The following is a 13,916-nucleotide window of genomic DNA, read 5'->3' on the forward strand; positions in this document are numbered from 1 at the left end:
GCTGTGAATTGTCGACTTAAGGAATGAGGACTTGTTCTAGAATAACCTCAAACAAAACAACATAATGTCACAGGGCAGAAATTAAGTTCAAGAGAGGACTCAATGATTCCTTACGTTCTTTAATCCAAATGTTTGCCTTTGTCTCCTTTCTTTACTTCTAGGTGGTCACCAGGACAAACACATGAGAGTCGCTCAGCCCTAATCTCATCCACCTAACCCTGCAAGATTAACACAGATTACTTGGCCGGGAGGTAGGCCCTGAGACACCGGACTAATCACCCCTTCCCAGGCTCAATCCTTCCTCTGAAGAGGTGGAGGATCAGGTTGATGAGCGGGACGTGCCCCAGGAGCAAGACTGATTAGTTTCAAAATCCACAGGATAAGATTTAGACACTGATCTTCATCTGAGAGCGCGAAGGTCGCAGAAACAGAAACATGATAGCAGCCGAGACACGGAGCGAAGCCAAGGCTCGGTGAGAAGACATGCGTGGAGTCAAACATCTCGCCTGGCTCGTGCCGTAGCATCAGGAACAAAAGGAGGGCCTGGATTTGAATCGGATGACGGATTCTGGGGCAGGAGGAGAACTGGAGTACCCTCCTGTCACCTCTGGCCTTCACATCTGTCTCTTTCTCTTTCACAGTCGCAGTGATTAAATCCCAGCTTTCTCCACTCCACTGTCCTCTGACCCAGACTCATCCACTCCTCTCCTTCCTCGATGCCCTCCATCTCTGCTCCTGGCCTCTGTTCAGATTCCCCTCTAACCTTTAAACCACTGCTCAACATCCCTAATCTGCTGTTCTGACCCTCTTCTCTCCATGAATCAATCTCACCGCCACCCCATGTCATCAACTCCCCCAACTTCATCATGACTCGCCACACCCTCTCACTCCTCTGATCCTCCTCCTTATTGGTCAACAGAACCAGACAGGCATTTGCCACCATTTCTGGACCACATAGTGACCTCAAAGTTTTCCTGAACAGATTTTTTGGTCATAAAGGTGCAAGATTTCAAGAAGCAGCCATGCTGGAGAACATGTCCAAGCGTAACCGCTCCCTGCTGTCACTCTCCCTCACCTCTCTGGCCCTCACACTCTCCGTCTCAGCTTTCTGCACCTCCTACTGGTGCGTGGGGACACACAAGGTGGTGAAGCCGCTCTGCCTGTCACCTGTTAAGATGAAGAACTGTGGGCAAAACAACAGCCAGCCATACACCACAGGTGAGAGCAAAAGCAGTGTCCAGATACTTTAAGATATTGTTCCCTGTAAGGCCCCTGATATAAGTTCATTTTAGCTCCCCCTGCTGCACAGTTGCAAATGTTTGTCCCGCAGAGCTCCAGCCACGTGGTTTCAGCCCCTAGTGAGGGCGTTCAGAGCAAGGCTGGCATAGAAGTCCAACCACCTCACTCCCACAGAGCTGGAGAATTTCTTATTTGATTGTATTGTATTTACTTATTTTTGTTTGGTTTTGTTCCATTTTTAAATTTATATTTTCTAATTGACCTCCATGGCCAAGTCAAACCTAACAGAGACCACCATCCCACCACCAATATGAGTTTTATGGTACCATATGTGTCTGGGATGACAGATCCGTGCAGGGTGATTGGCTGTTATGGGTTGCATTTGTATTGGCTGGAAGCTCACGCCATGGAAGCTGCAAGCTGTTAGCTTTCTACCCAGCTAACTTAGTGCTGTAATGTTATTCATATGTTGGCGTTCTCTTTGCCTCCGAATTACCCACTTCCAACCCTCTGTATGTTCCGAGGTGATGCTGAGGGTGTAAGAAACATCATTTTTGATCAAATATTTTAATTCTGTGACCTTTAGAATCTCTGAAATGGTCATGACTCTGTACATCAGAAGGATGATCCATGCTGATGTCTTTAACAATATCTTAACACGTGAGAGAAAAAGTAATTTATTATAATTCATCATAATTCATAAATAATTTATTATTTATGAAAAGCAATAAATGAAACTTTATAGATCATTTTTTCCCTTTTATCAACTTATATATTTTTCATAACAAATCCTTCTACTATCATATAGAAGGAAAAACACTATTTACAGTAAAAAGTAATAAAAACTTTACATAAAATCTGTCACGTTCAGTAAAAAAACAATCTATCTTTAAATGAATGATTAAAATATTTATAAATCTATCAACTCGGCCCACCATGCTTTGTCCATGTGGAGTTGCCATAGTCAGCAATGTTTGTGACATCATCGGAAGGTGCAGGCCCCTGGACAGATCTGGTACCGACACCAGGGCTGCACATGCCTACTACCTCATTATAGCTTGTTGCTCTGATTGGCCCATCATGAATGTGACAGACAGAACGTTCGTCCAATAACCTTTGAGAATTTTTTTTTAAAATCCTGTCCTTCCCAAACTCTTTCCATGGGAGCTTTCCCAGATGAATGTGAAATAAATTCATGCAATGGATAAATGCAAGCAAGCTGCCCAATTTAATACTAATGGTTTACAGTTGGTGAACTTTATTTCAGCCTGTTAGCTCTGATGTCTGGTTGTCAAAGAACAAAAACACTCAGTTGAAAAAATGATATACGTAGTCTATAAGATTATAACTATCATGTTGTGCAGGTTCCCTTTCACCAGAGTTGCATTTACTTCATCATTTTCCTAAATAAGAGCAAAGTACATTTTCATTAAACTGCAAGAAAATCAACATTTTTAATGCTTTTCCATGCTGGTCTAATAGCAGGGTGTCTGAGTACATTATGTACCTGCAAGAAATGTGATTGGCTGTGGCATTGCAGGGTGGGGCTTAGTGATAGGTTCTTTGCAGATGACGCCAGGCAGCAGCAGAAAGCTCCAGAAATTTCTACACAGAGAAATGCTACCAAAGGGCCATGTTTTGTGCTGTTTACAACTTTGCCAAGTGTTCAAAGTGCAAAAATGAAGCATTCTTAAGGTTTTTTTTGTGTCCTGAAATTAGTGAAATATTCAGGCAAACAGAGAAAGAGCAGAAGGCAGGAATTATAAAACCTACGACTGCAGCCTGACGAGTGGTTTCTGTGGTTCCACAAAGCAGTCTGTTGGTTCAGCACAGCTGTGACACAGTTTAGCACGGTAAACTCTGATGATGCCTGTGTTTTCTCAGCTAATGTCCATCCAGTCTCGTTCATTGTGACTGGAAATCTGTCTCTTTTAAGAGATCCAAAACATTCAGCTCAGCTCAGTAGTGCTGATCCTGCCCCTTATCTGGCATTCAGGGTCACATGAATTCAAGAATCCCATAGGTCAATTGAAAATCCTGTAAAAAATTAACCAACATTATGTATATTTAAATGATTCAGTTTGTTTATAAATTTAGTCTCAGAGAAGAAAAGACAAAGACAGCAGGTGTATGAGGATAACTCACAATGGTTTAGTTGCTGAAAATATTTAAAATATAACAGTTTGATGTTAGTGGTGTTTGATTTCTTAGAAAATGAAATATGAGGAGGCCTGATGTCTTCAAATGCAGGATGAGAAAATCAGGCTCATGCGTTTTTACGCCTGTTTCAGACTGGCTGCATGTTTCACTGCACGTGTGTCCACTCCAGCTCTTGCCTGTGCGGTTTTCACACTGGACCTGAGTTCGCATATCCTTGTTGTTAAAGCCCAGTCATTGTTCATAACTTTTACCTCAATAAACTCTCCTATAAGTGACTTGATTGGGTGCATAGAGGAAGTGTGTCAGGAACCCTTCAAGATTAAAGAATTCTGTATTTGCTACAGTAAAGTAAATATGGCTCTCTATTCATCATGCATACCTGTCTATTCGGCCTGTACCCTAAAAAATAGGCCAGACCTCAACACCTGAGCCACGCATGTTGGGTGCCTGAGATGGCGGTCTGAAAGCCCTGACTTGGTAACATGCAAACAACTGAAAATCCAGCCATATCCTGGTCCGGATCCGTGTCACACTTCCAGTCTAAAACGGACTCCAGGTCTCAGCTGTTGACTGGTCTCAATCGCTGTTCTCCTAAGTGCTGTTTCCACAGGTTTTTAGAGGTCAAAGCTTTTTGGAGTTGAGAATTATGGACAGCAATTTTTGAGATCAGTTTGGATATTTAAAGGAAATACATTGTGGTTTAACAGATCTTACAAAATGACTAGTTTCCAGTTACCTTTTAATCATCTTTAAGAGTGCAATATACTTAAATGCTTCTATTTTCCTTGTTTTTGTTTGGGTTATAACTAAAGTTATCTTAGCTGAATATTACTCATGTTTCCACTAGCAAGGCCTCCATCTTGCTCTCGATTTACACCAGCCACTTCTTAAGCGTAGATTCTGCCGGTGCGTGAACCAATGAAAAGCAACTTTGCATACATTTACAATACAAGGTTTTAAATTTACATACAATTTTAAGTAATTTACTTTGAAATGTGGAATTGGCTCTGAAATTTGAAACAATATATTGGAAAGTCTTATTCATATATATATATACTTTATTTTTTGTGCTTTGACATTTTTCTGGACTTTTGTGAGAATTCGAGGAATTTATTTGTACATTTTGGGAATTGGTTTCCATTATTTTCCATGTAATTTAAGAGAATTTTTTTTTTTTTTTTTTTTTTTTTTTTTTTTGATTAGAAATTTTGGGGAATTTTTGATGGAATTTTTTGTAATTCTTTTGGCTTTTTCAGAAAAGCTTACTGAGATGTATGGGGAACATTTGATGACATTCTGAGGCCTTTTTGTAAAGTTTTTTTTTTTTTTTTTATAATTTTTTGTAATGCCTTGGGAATTAAGGGGGATTTTTTTTTAATGTTTGGGGAATTTATATAGCTATAAGGGAGTTTTCCTGACCTTGCAAAGCAGATGGATTCGCCCATTTCCATATTTCTCATTGGCGAATCCATTTTGCAAAGCTCCCATCTGAACAGATTGGGCCTTGTAAGAAAATGACAGGACCAATCAGGAGTAAGAGGCAGTACTTTCGAGCACAGCAGAGTCGTGACGTAAGCAAGCAAGAGGCCGATGCAATTATGGCGGAAGAGATTAGCATGGATGCTGCTAAAGTGCGGAAATGATGTTTTTGCCCTTCTCCTGACCGGATTCAGCAAGAGTCTAATCATCATGTGTTTTTTTGCTCTGATTGGCCCTTAAAGATGTGATAGAGAGAACACTCATCCAATCACCCTCCGAGCTTTTCTTTTCAAAGGCTCTGCCCTTTCCCAAACACTGTCTATGAGAGGTTTTCCAGATTGATGTGTAAAACAAATCTTTTACACCAACTTTTGAAATCAAATTTTAAAAATCTGTGTTTTTCTATGTTGTAAAGTAAGTTAAGCCTGTGTCCTCATATACAGAAATCATATTTTTGGTGAAAACTACTTCTCAGGTCTCAGGAGGTTACAAATGCATATCTGTATCTACTCATATCTACTTCACATTATTTCCACACATGATTTTGTGTAGTGCTCTAAAGTTTCATTAAACACCAATATCAACTTCAACTCAACTTTATTGTCCCTTGAGGGAAATTTACACTGCAGACAGGTCAAAACATAAAACATGAGAAACACAGTCACTCAAATTTAGACACAACACTAAAATATTAACACATATGTTACGAATAGGTGTGAATTTCATTTTAGCCATTAATCAAACCTTCCTCATTAATTCAGGAGGGAGGAAATCAAGTCACAATACTTAGAAGTAAGACATTAATAATTCTCATATGGTGCATTTGAAGTGACTTTAGAACAGTAGTGTAAGTATAAATTTGACCTTTTCATGTTTTTATTGTAATAAATGTGATTTTCAGTGTCTACTGTAAGAACATCTGTCGGCAAGCTAAAATATTAATGACTGTTTCCAAAAATACTTGGGCGTAAATCCATGTCAGGGTTTTATGGCTTCTACTACATTGTTCCTGCTTCCTAAGTTCAAGTATTTTCCTCCCAACTTGTCTTGCAGAGCCTCACATAATCCCGGCTTTGTTGCTAATCTGAGAACTTTGTATCTGCAGCTGCATGTTATCTGGATTCTCTGACCCGCTGTCTTATCTTTGTGCTCTAAGCCTATTTGTTTCTATGTTGTTTTCATTTTCACTGCATAGAAAATGAAAGATTACCTAAAGAACTGTGTTGGAGAGAAGCGTTTCTGGATTTATGTCACAGTTTTGTCACAGTGGGGCTTTAAATGTTCCTGACTCTTCTCCTTTATATTTACTTTCTCCCTTTGTCTCGTCTTTTTTTGACTCTTTGTCATTCTTTCTCCATCCAGAGGCCCCCACCCCAGACCCGAGGAACCCTCCCTCTAACGTGACGCTCTCCCCGCAGCAGAAGGAGGAGCTGGCGAGGATAAAGAGGAAGCAGCTGGCCAACGCCGTGCACTACATCTGGGAGACGGGGGAGGACAAGTACATGCTGCGTTACTTCCACACCGGCTTCTGGCTCTCCTGTGAGAAGCACAATGAAGGTTGGTGATGGAAACCAGAGCAACATAAAACAGGATTTAACAACATCTGCACAGTAAGGGTCAAAGTTCAACCTGCTCAGTGACTTTTGAGATTTCTCCTCTAGAGCATTGCGAATGTACATGCATAAAAATAAATCAAGACTCTAATACTCATCTAGCTTCACACATAAGTTAGACCATTAGGTTCTTGATCACAACTTCTACACTTTTTTCTGTTTTCTCTCACTTTGGCGTCCCAGGACAGTTTACATCTACTTGTTGGCATCCATTTCTGTCTACTTCTAGTACAACTAAACCCTGCCCAGAGCTACTGTCTCATTCTCCTCTAATGACACTGATTGCTCAGGGCTGTTTTCAAACCTGGCATTAAGTTTTCAAATTGGAGCTCTGCAAGAGAGATCTGCCTGATGACAGACTTGGAGTCTGGCCAATCCATTTGCTCTGCATTATAGATACTGAGTAACAGCTGTTTATTCTGAAGTTTTTGCAAAGAAGAAAAGAGAAGAGACATCAGAGGAGATGCAGTGCATGGCTGCTTAATCAGCCGAGGTAGAGGACAGGGGGAGTTTTTTGAACTTGTCTGGCCACTCAGGGAGATACTGATGATTATTTCACTCTGGAGCAGTGGTTCTCGACCGTTGCGGCCCATGACCCCCAAAATAAAGGGGCCAGAGACCGGGGACCCCACTGTACCTCAAGGTGGTTGAACACAGCCTTGCACAAAGACATATCGTCACGTGCAGACAAGGCCACCCATAAGGGGGGATAAATGGTGGATCTTTCGGAGGCCCAGCCGAACTGGGACCATGGAGTTCAGCAAAATCATGGTCCATTGTAAAGTTAAGCTGTAATATGCATATTTAATTTTTAATCTGAATGATAACAACTCTTATCAGTGAAACATGTAAAATATATTTTGTGTAGTAATGCGCTAAATAGCTCTCTTAAAAATAGCAATGCCTTTTCTTCAAAACAGAATTTGAATGGCTTCAAAATGGGTTAAAAATGGTGGAAAAGGTGGTGAAAATGGATTTTGAAAGTGACAGGAATCAGTTACAAGTAGCAAAAATAAGGTAAAAGTGGCAAAAATAAGTTAAAAAGAATCTTTGAATGTGTGAAAGTGGCAAAAAGGGGCCGAAATAGGTTTAAAGTGCCAAAAACGGGTGGAAAAATTTGGTGAAATGGGAAGAAAAACTGGTTGAAACTGGCAAAAATGAACAAAATGATGAAGAATAATATGCAAAAATTTGCAGAAATATAACACATTTGGCCAAAATGGGCATAATAGACAGTGAAGTGTGATGAAATTGAGAAAAATGGGTGCAAAAAGTGGTTAATAGTGGCATTGAGTCACAAGGGGAAAAATAGGCAGAAAGTGGCAAGAACTGGTTTAGAAGCAGCAAAAAAAGGCAGAAAAAAAGTGGCAGAAAAGGTTTAAAAATGGAAAAATACGTCTTTAAAGTGGCAAGAATTTATTAAAATTGGCAAAATTGGTGGGAAAACGTGATGAAAATGGGTTAAAATCTGGCCAAATTGGTGTGGAGTGGCAAATTTGTAATTTAAAAATATTCTGAGTTTTTGGGGGCGCAGGTGGCCAAGTGGTTGGGGCGCGCCCCATGTGCACGGACGGCCCGGGTTCGGGTCCAGCCTGAGGCCCTTTGCCGCATGTCTCTCCCCCACCCGTCCTTGTTTTCACTTCTATCCACTACCCTCTTCTATCAAATAAAGCCACAAAAATGCCAAAAATAAACCTTTAAAAAAAAGAAAAAAAAATATTCTGAGTTTTTTAAGGTCTCTGGAGACCCTCTCTCAGTGTCTTGCGACCCCCAAGGGGGTCCTGATCCCCACTTTGTGAACCACCGCTCTAGAGTACATTAAATATGCCGTTTTTTAGGTGGTGCACATTAGTTACATGTGTATAGTTCTGCATAGGGCCCAGTGCTATGAAGGCCTACATTTCACTACAGTTATCAACAAAACATCCAATATACAGAAGCTATTAAGTTGATCATGATTCAGTAAGTCATAAAAGAAAGCCTGCACCCTGCAAGCTTTGATATCATGAGAATTAGAAACAATTGTCATAGTCACATCAAAAAGAAGCTTATATTTCTTGGTAAACAGTTAAAATCCCAGCATATTAAAAAGATCCTACACTGCTTTTTTATTTTTCAGGGTTTATGATGATGATCGGTGGAACTTCTCAGAATTTGAAGCAGATTTATTTATTTCATCCTGCTGCAAAAAACATGTTAGTTAAAACTCTTCACTCTTGGCATGATAAGCGTCATGATTAGCGACAAAGACAGATGTACCCTTTACTTGTTTTAATCTTATTTTCCATGTGAACATTATTTTACTGGGGATATTCAAAAAATAACACAAGAGCCAACACAGAAGTCCAAAAAGTCCAAAAATAAACTAAAGAGTCATACGACAGAGAAGACGTCAATGATTATCAATGTCCTGAAACAGACCTGTGCATTCAGTTGTAAAATATTCCTTAATCCTGTCTGATAATCTTTCATGCAGACAGAATAATCCAGTTGAAGTTTATTCTGCAGTTCATATCAGGTTGGAAGAGCATTTTTATCCAAGATTGAGCAGATTTTAAGGATTGAAACACAGACAGGAAGAGTCTGAAGACAAGATGAGAAGAGGACAGTTATTGTGTTGTAGCTCTATGTGTTTTATCTGGATGTTTCATCTATGGGTATAAAAGTGAAATATGAAAATACCTTCTCATACAAGATGAAAAAGAGAACCCAACTCTTAGTCTGAGCTAAATCTGGATGTTGCATGCTAAACTTAATCCAACATTTTCAGAGAAGATGAGGAGGTTGCATGTCTGTGAAGCATATCTCTATAGTCTACTCATAAAATTGATGCCTCAGTAAGTTGAGCCAAAATTGAAAAGCATTTGTTTCCTAAAGAAAAAGCCTGTCACGCTGAGCTTTTTAGACGGACGAGTGATGTTAAGTTGAGAGACTGATGGTTGTATTTTCTTTACTTGCATTTTTCTGTGTTGAGACTTCTGAAATCACAGTTTAGTCCAAAATGAACAAAGAAGTTCATTGCCAACCAACCCCTTCAACCTGAAGGAACACACTTTGAATTAAATTTCCTATGGATACTTTTAAACTAGATTGTAGTGAGGTTTATATCAAAATCATGCAGAGGTAAAGACCGTGGTGTCATCTGCATAGAGTGTTATTTTGAATTGGTTAAAATGCAACAGAAGCTTGTGCTAAAAATTAAAAATGAAAGTGGGCCATTCATGGACCCTTGTGGGATGCCATTTTGCATTAAAAGTATATCTAAAGCCTCCTCTTTTTTTTTTTTTGTTTCTGTTTTCATGGTTTGTCCTTTAAAGACAAAAAACGCCTGAAAAACATCGTCAAAGGTGGAACCAAGATCATTGATGTCAGGCAAAGAGATTTGTGTTTGCATTTGGAGTTAAGTCAAAAGGAACCTGAGCCAACCTCATTATATTTGGGTAATTAGATAACAGTGATGCCTTTAGGTCACTGTTACCAGGTACCTCTGAGTAAAACTAATTGCAAAGAATCTAAATCCATAATGTGGCATCAGTTGGAGGACATGATTATAGACATGATTTTTGTTGTGTTTTTTATTACAGGTACTGATCAGGAGGAAAAGTGCCGCAGCTTCATTGAGCTGACACCAGGGGAGACACAAGGTTGGTATTTCAAGAAACAAATATTTTACTTAGACCATATACAACCTGTTTTCCAGTCCCTTTCCATCCCTTTCCATCACCAAAATCGCAGCATCTAAATTTAACTTATTAGTTGCATGTGAGTTTGTTGATTTAGTCCTGTATCCTTTGTGCTTCCAGGTGTTCTCTGGCTCTCAGTCATCAGTGAGTTCATGTACATCGGTCTCCTGTCCATGGGCTTCCTCCTGATGTGGGTCGAAGCAATTTGCCTCTGTGCTAAGAGGGAGATGAACGCCCTCAAGATCAACGCCTTCGCCGCCATGTGCACCGTCCTGTCAGGTGAGGATAGGAGACAATCTGTCTATTTATGCTTCTATGTTGATCCAAATGGATGTTAAATGCAGGCACTCAAAGCTTGTGGGGTTCATCACAAGCCTTTGATTTTGGTAACGACATTAGCTGGTCAGTTAAATGTAGATTATCAGGTCTTTGTGGAATAATGGTGCAACATTCGATCTATGTAGGGCTCTAGATGCATATCAGACATATCCATTCACCTCGGTTTTTGCATTGTATGAGTTTGAAGAGGAAGATTTTTCTTTCTTTAACTTTCTTGGGGTTCCATGAGTTTTTGGGGTCTAGAGCTTAGATCAGGCCCAAAACTTCTGGTCCACCCCTACCTGAGCCAGTGCATGTTCACTCTGAGCCAGGCCAGTCCCATCAAATGTATTGAAACTTAACATTGATTAATGAATAGGATTTATGTAGTTGCATCAGAACAGATGATCATTAAAGTATTTGTATTTTTTCCTCCATCTGTGTGTAATGGCTCTTTTTTCCCTCGCACTATTTCATTGTGTGCTGGCAGAGTGGAGCATGCCGGCAGGGCCACTTTTAAACAGCTTTTCTCCCTCATTGTCTCAAAGAACATATATTTAACCTCCTAAGACCCCACATGTACATATGAGGACATTACATTTTGGCTTTCCTAGAACATAGTAATACTTTCTGCTATTCGATTTTTTTAGATAAATGTCCAGAATTTCCAAAGCAGTTGACTTAATTTGCTTTGAATGTCTTGGGAATTTGCTTTTAAATTTTCTGGGATTTTCTTGAAAATTTTGTGATATGTGCGTACATTATTTGAATTTGGGGGTTGGTGCTTTGAGATTTTCAGGTACTTTCATGGGAATTTGGGAAATTTGTACATTTTAAGGAGTTTGATTTAACATTGGGGTCCTTCAAAATTTTCCTGAGTTTTCATGGAAATGTGTAGGGCATGTATTTGAAGGTTTGGGGGAATTTGTTTGGAAATTTTCATTGGAATTTGGGGGAAATTTATTCAGACATTTTTGGGAATTAGACAAGAAATTTGGGCGGGGATGGGCTATGAAATTTGGGGGAATTCACTTGAAATTTTTTTCAGGATTTTTTGGTGGATATGTATATCAGATTCTGGCCCTGGCTCAACATGGTTTCAGGTCATGGGTCACATCAGGCTGGATGGAGAATCTAACCTCTACTTTGGTCTGCACTGTTGCCCTTCTCCTTTTCCCGTGATATCAAAACTGTTAAATTACTGTTATACTGTCTCTTATTTCCTTTATTATTTGCACTTGCGCTTTCTTTTTTCCCCTTTATTAGACTTGTTTGTCTTTTCTTTTTTCTACCAGGTATGATGGGCATGGTGGCACACATGATGTACACCACTGTTTTTCAGATGACTGTTAGCATCGGGCCCAAAGACTGGAGGCCGCAAAGCTGGGACTATGGATGGTCTTTTGCGTAAGTTTAAGTCAGTTTAGCCAAACCAAGACGTGCTTATACTGAATGAATCATGGTGTAATTCAATGTGGAATAAACACTTTGGATAGAGATTTGGGCAGTTGACAAACAGCAAATCATCTTCCAAGTGCTTTGGGAATAGAAAGCCAAATATTCCACCAAAACAAAGGTTCTGCCAATGTCTGATAAGATGATACAAAAACATTTTTTAATTATATTTGCACTTTAAGTATTTAAACTGATTGCCAAAGGCCTGAGTGTGAGACCAGCTAGCAAGAGCAAGCTTCACCACCTTGGCCTGCAGTTACCCAGCCTGCTTGTCCATGTAGGGCCTGCATGGATTATATGCAGACTGCTATTGTGGCTCCCAAATTGGTTTGTTGATGGTTCCATGGTGGCCCCACCTATGCTTGCACATTTTGATTTTAATTAGGATCTACCTTGGATCACTGGAGATTTAGCCTACATCAGTATCATTTAAATTGCCCAGATAGGCCCCATTCAAACTCCAGATTGATCCTACTTGAAGTCCACATGAGCAATCACAGAGGGGACCACCATGGAACCCATGACAAACCAACTTGGGACCCATAATTGCAGTTTGCATATTAGCCATACAGGCCCCAGCAGACATACTATCTGGGTATTTACCAAAAGCTGTGTAATGACACATGCATCAAAATTGCTGAGCTGTCTATGTTATGACCAGGCCTTTGACAACTAACATTACAAGCCTGTGGTCTGATGTAAGAAATTCAGCTTTTCTTTCTTCTTCCCACCAGCATGGCGTGGCTTTCATTCAGCTGTTGCATGGCTGCTGCAGTGGCAACCCTCAACTCCTACACCAAAACCCTCATCGAGATGAAACACCGCGCCCGGATGAGGCTGGAGGAGGCCCGTGCTGCTGCCCGTGCCCCCTCCTATGAGGAGGTGGTTCGTGGCAGTGGTGGAGGAATCTACTCTGTCAGTCAGCTGATCCAACTCGGCCAGCAGGGGGTGCTCATGGACCCTCTTTGGCCCAGAGGTGTGGGACCAGCAGTTGGACCTCTAGCATGCGGCGCTGGAGCACTGCTTGTCGCAGGAGGAGGACTTGGAGTTGATGGGATGGGAGCTGATGGAGTCGGAATGGGGATGGGTGGAGTTGGGGTGGGAGGAATGACGACCATCGGAGGAAAGGGAGTCGGAGGAAATGGAGTTGGAGGGAATGGAGTTGGAATGGGAGCTGTAGGAGGAGTTGGGGTAATGGGAATGGGTGTAGTTGGACCAATGGGGGGGATGGGAATTGGAGGAGGAAGGCTGGTGGACCATCACGGCGTGGTTGTCGTTGAAGGATGTGGTGCTGAAGGGTGCGAAGACTGCGAACGGGAGCTGGACGAGATGGATTACGCTCTGCAGGAGGAGCGAGAGGGGGAGCTCTGCTAAGACTGGGGGCAGCAGAGGACTACTAACACCATCTGCAGTGACAGCATGAGCTCTTAAAGATTTATTTGATCAACACTGAATCACAAGACTTGATCATATGTCATATGATGTGTTTTTGTATGTAGACTTCGTAAAACAATACTTGTGAATTCTGTGACTGTTTTTATGTTTGCAGTGGTTACACAATGACCATTTCAAGCTTTGTCAGTTGAATTCCTAGACAGTGCAAGAAAAAAATACTAATTTATACTCCATTGGTTCATAGTGTTTCATGTTACAGGATGTCCATTAAGCCTAATGTCCAATCTTCTTTAAGGTCTAATTTGGTGCTTGTCAGGCTGATAATAGAGTAGAGACTCTTGCCACTGGGACTGTATACACCAGAAGACCCAAAGCCACTGGCTAATAGAGGTTAAAACCAGGTAGATGTTCAGCATTTCACAAGGAGTGACCTATTTCTGCACAGCTGATGTTTTGAAACTGACATGATTTTTATTGACCTCCATCCATGCATCATGTCATAAGCGGTTCATCCAAGGACTGATCAAGGTGGAAGCAGACAGAGCAGGCAAGTCAAGACTTACCTCATCCTAGC

General features: G+C 40.8%; 1 protein-coding gene across 1 annotated transcript; it reads left to right on the plus strand.

Moving 5' to 3' along the window:
* The first annotated feature begins 818 nt into the window (after positions 1 to 818).
* Positions 819 to 13,321, plus strand: LOC121524460 (germ cell-specific gene 1-like protein). Its single transcript, XM_041809861.1, has 7 exons — positions 819 to 1,218; positions 6,241 to 6,435; positions 10,076 to 10,135; positions 10,295 to 10,453; positions 11,788 to 11,899; positions 12,682 to 12,923; positions 13,158 to 13,321. The coding sequence occupies exons 1-7, from the start codon at positions 1,023 to 1,025 to the stop codon at positions 13,319 to 13,321; spliced, it is 1,128 nt and encodes a 375-aa protein (XP_041665795.1). The 5' UTR covers positions 819 to 1,022.
* Positions 13,322 to 13,916: the final 595 nt, after the last annotated feature.

This window comes from Cheilinus undulatus, linkage group 16, assembly GCF_018320785.1.
Source record: "Cheilinus undulatus linkage group 16, ASM1832078v1, whole genome shotgun sequence".
Classification (NCBI taxonomy): Eukaryota; Metazoa; Chordata; class Actinopteri; order Labriformes; family Labridae; genus Cheilinus; species Cheilinus undulatus.

What these genes read in the sequence shown, in the direction of transcription:
- LOC121524460 (XM_041809861.1), top strand. Translation starts at nt 1,023, where the DNA reads ATGCTGGAGAACATGTCCAAGCGTAACCGCTCCCTGCTGTCACTCTCC. An exon ending in CATGTGCACCGTCCTGTCAG is followed by an intron (nt 10,454 to 11,787) that starts GTGAGGATAGGA and finishes TTTTTCTACCAG; the next exon opens with GTATGATGGGCATGGTGGCA. An exon ending in GGACCCTCTTTGGCCCAGAG is followed by an intron (nt 12,924 to 13,157) that starts GTGTGGGACCAG and finishes GAATGGGTGTAG; the next exon opens with TTGGACCAATGGGGGGGATG.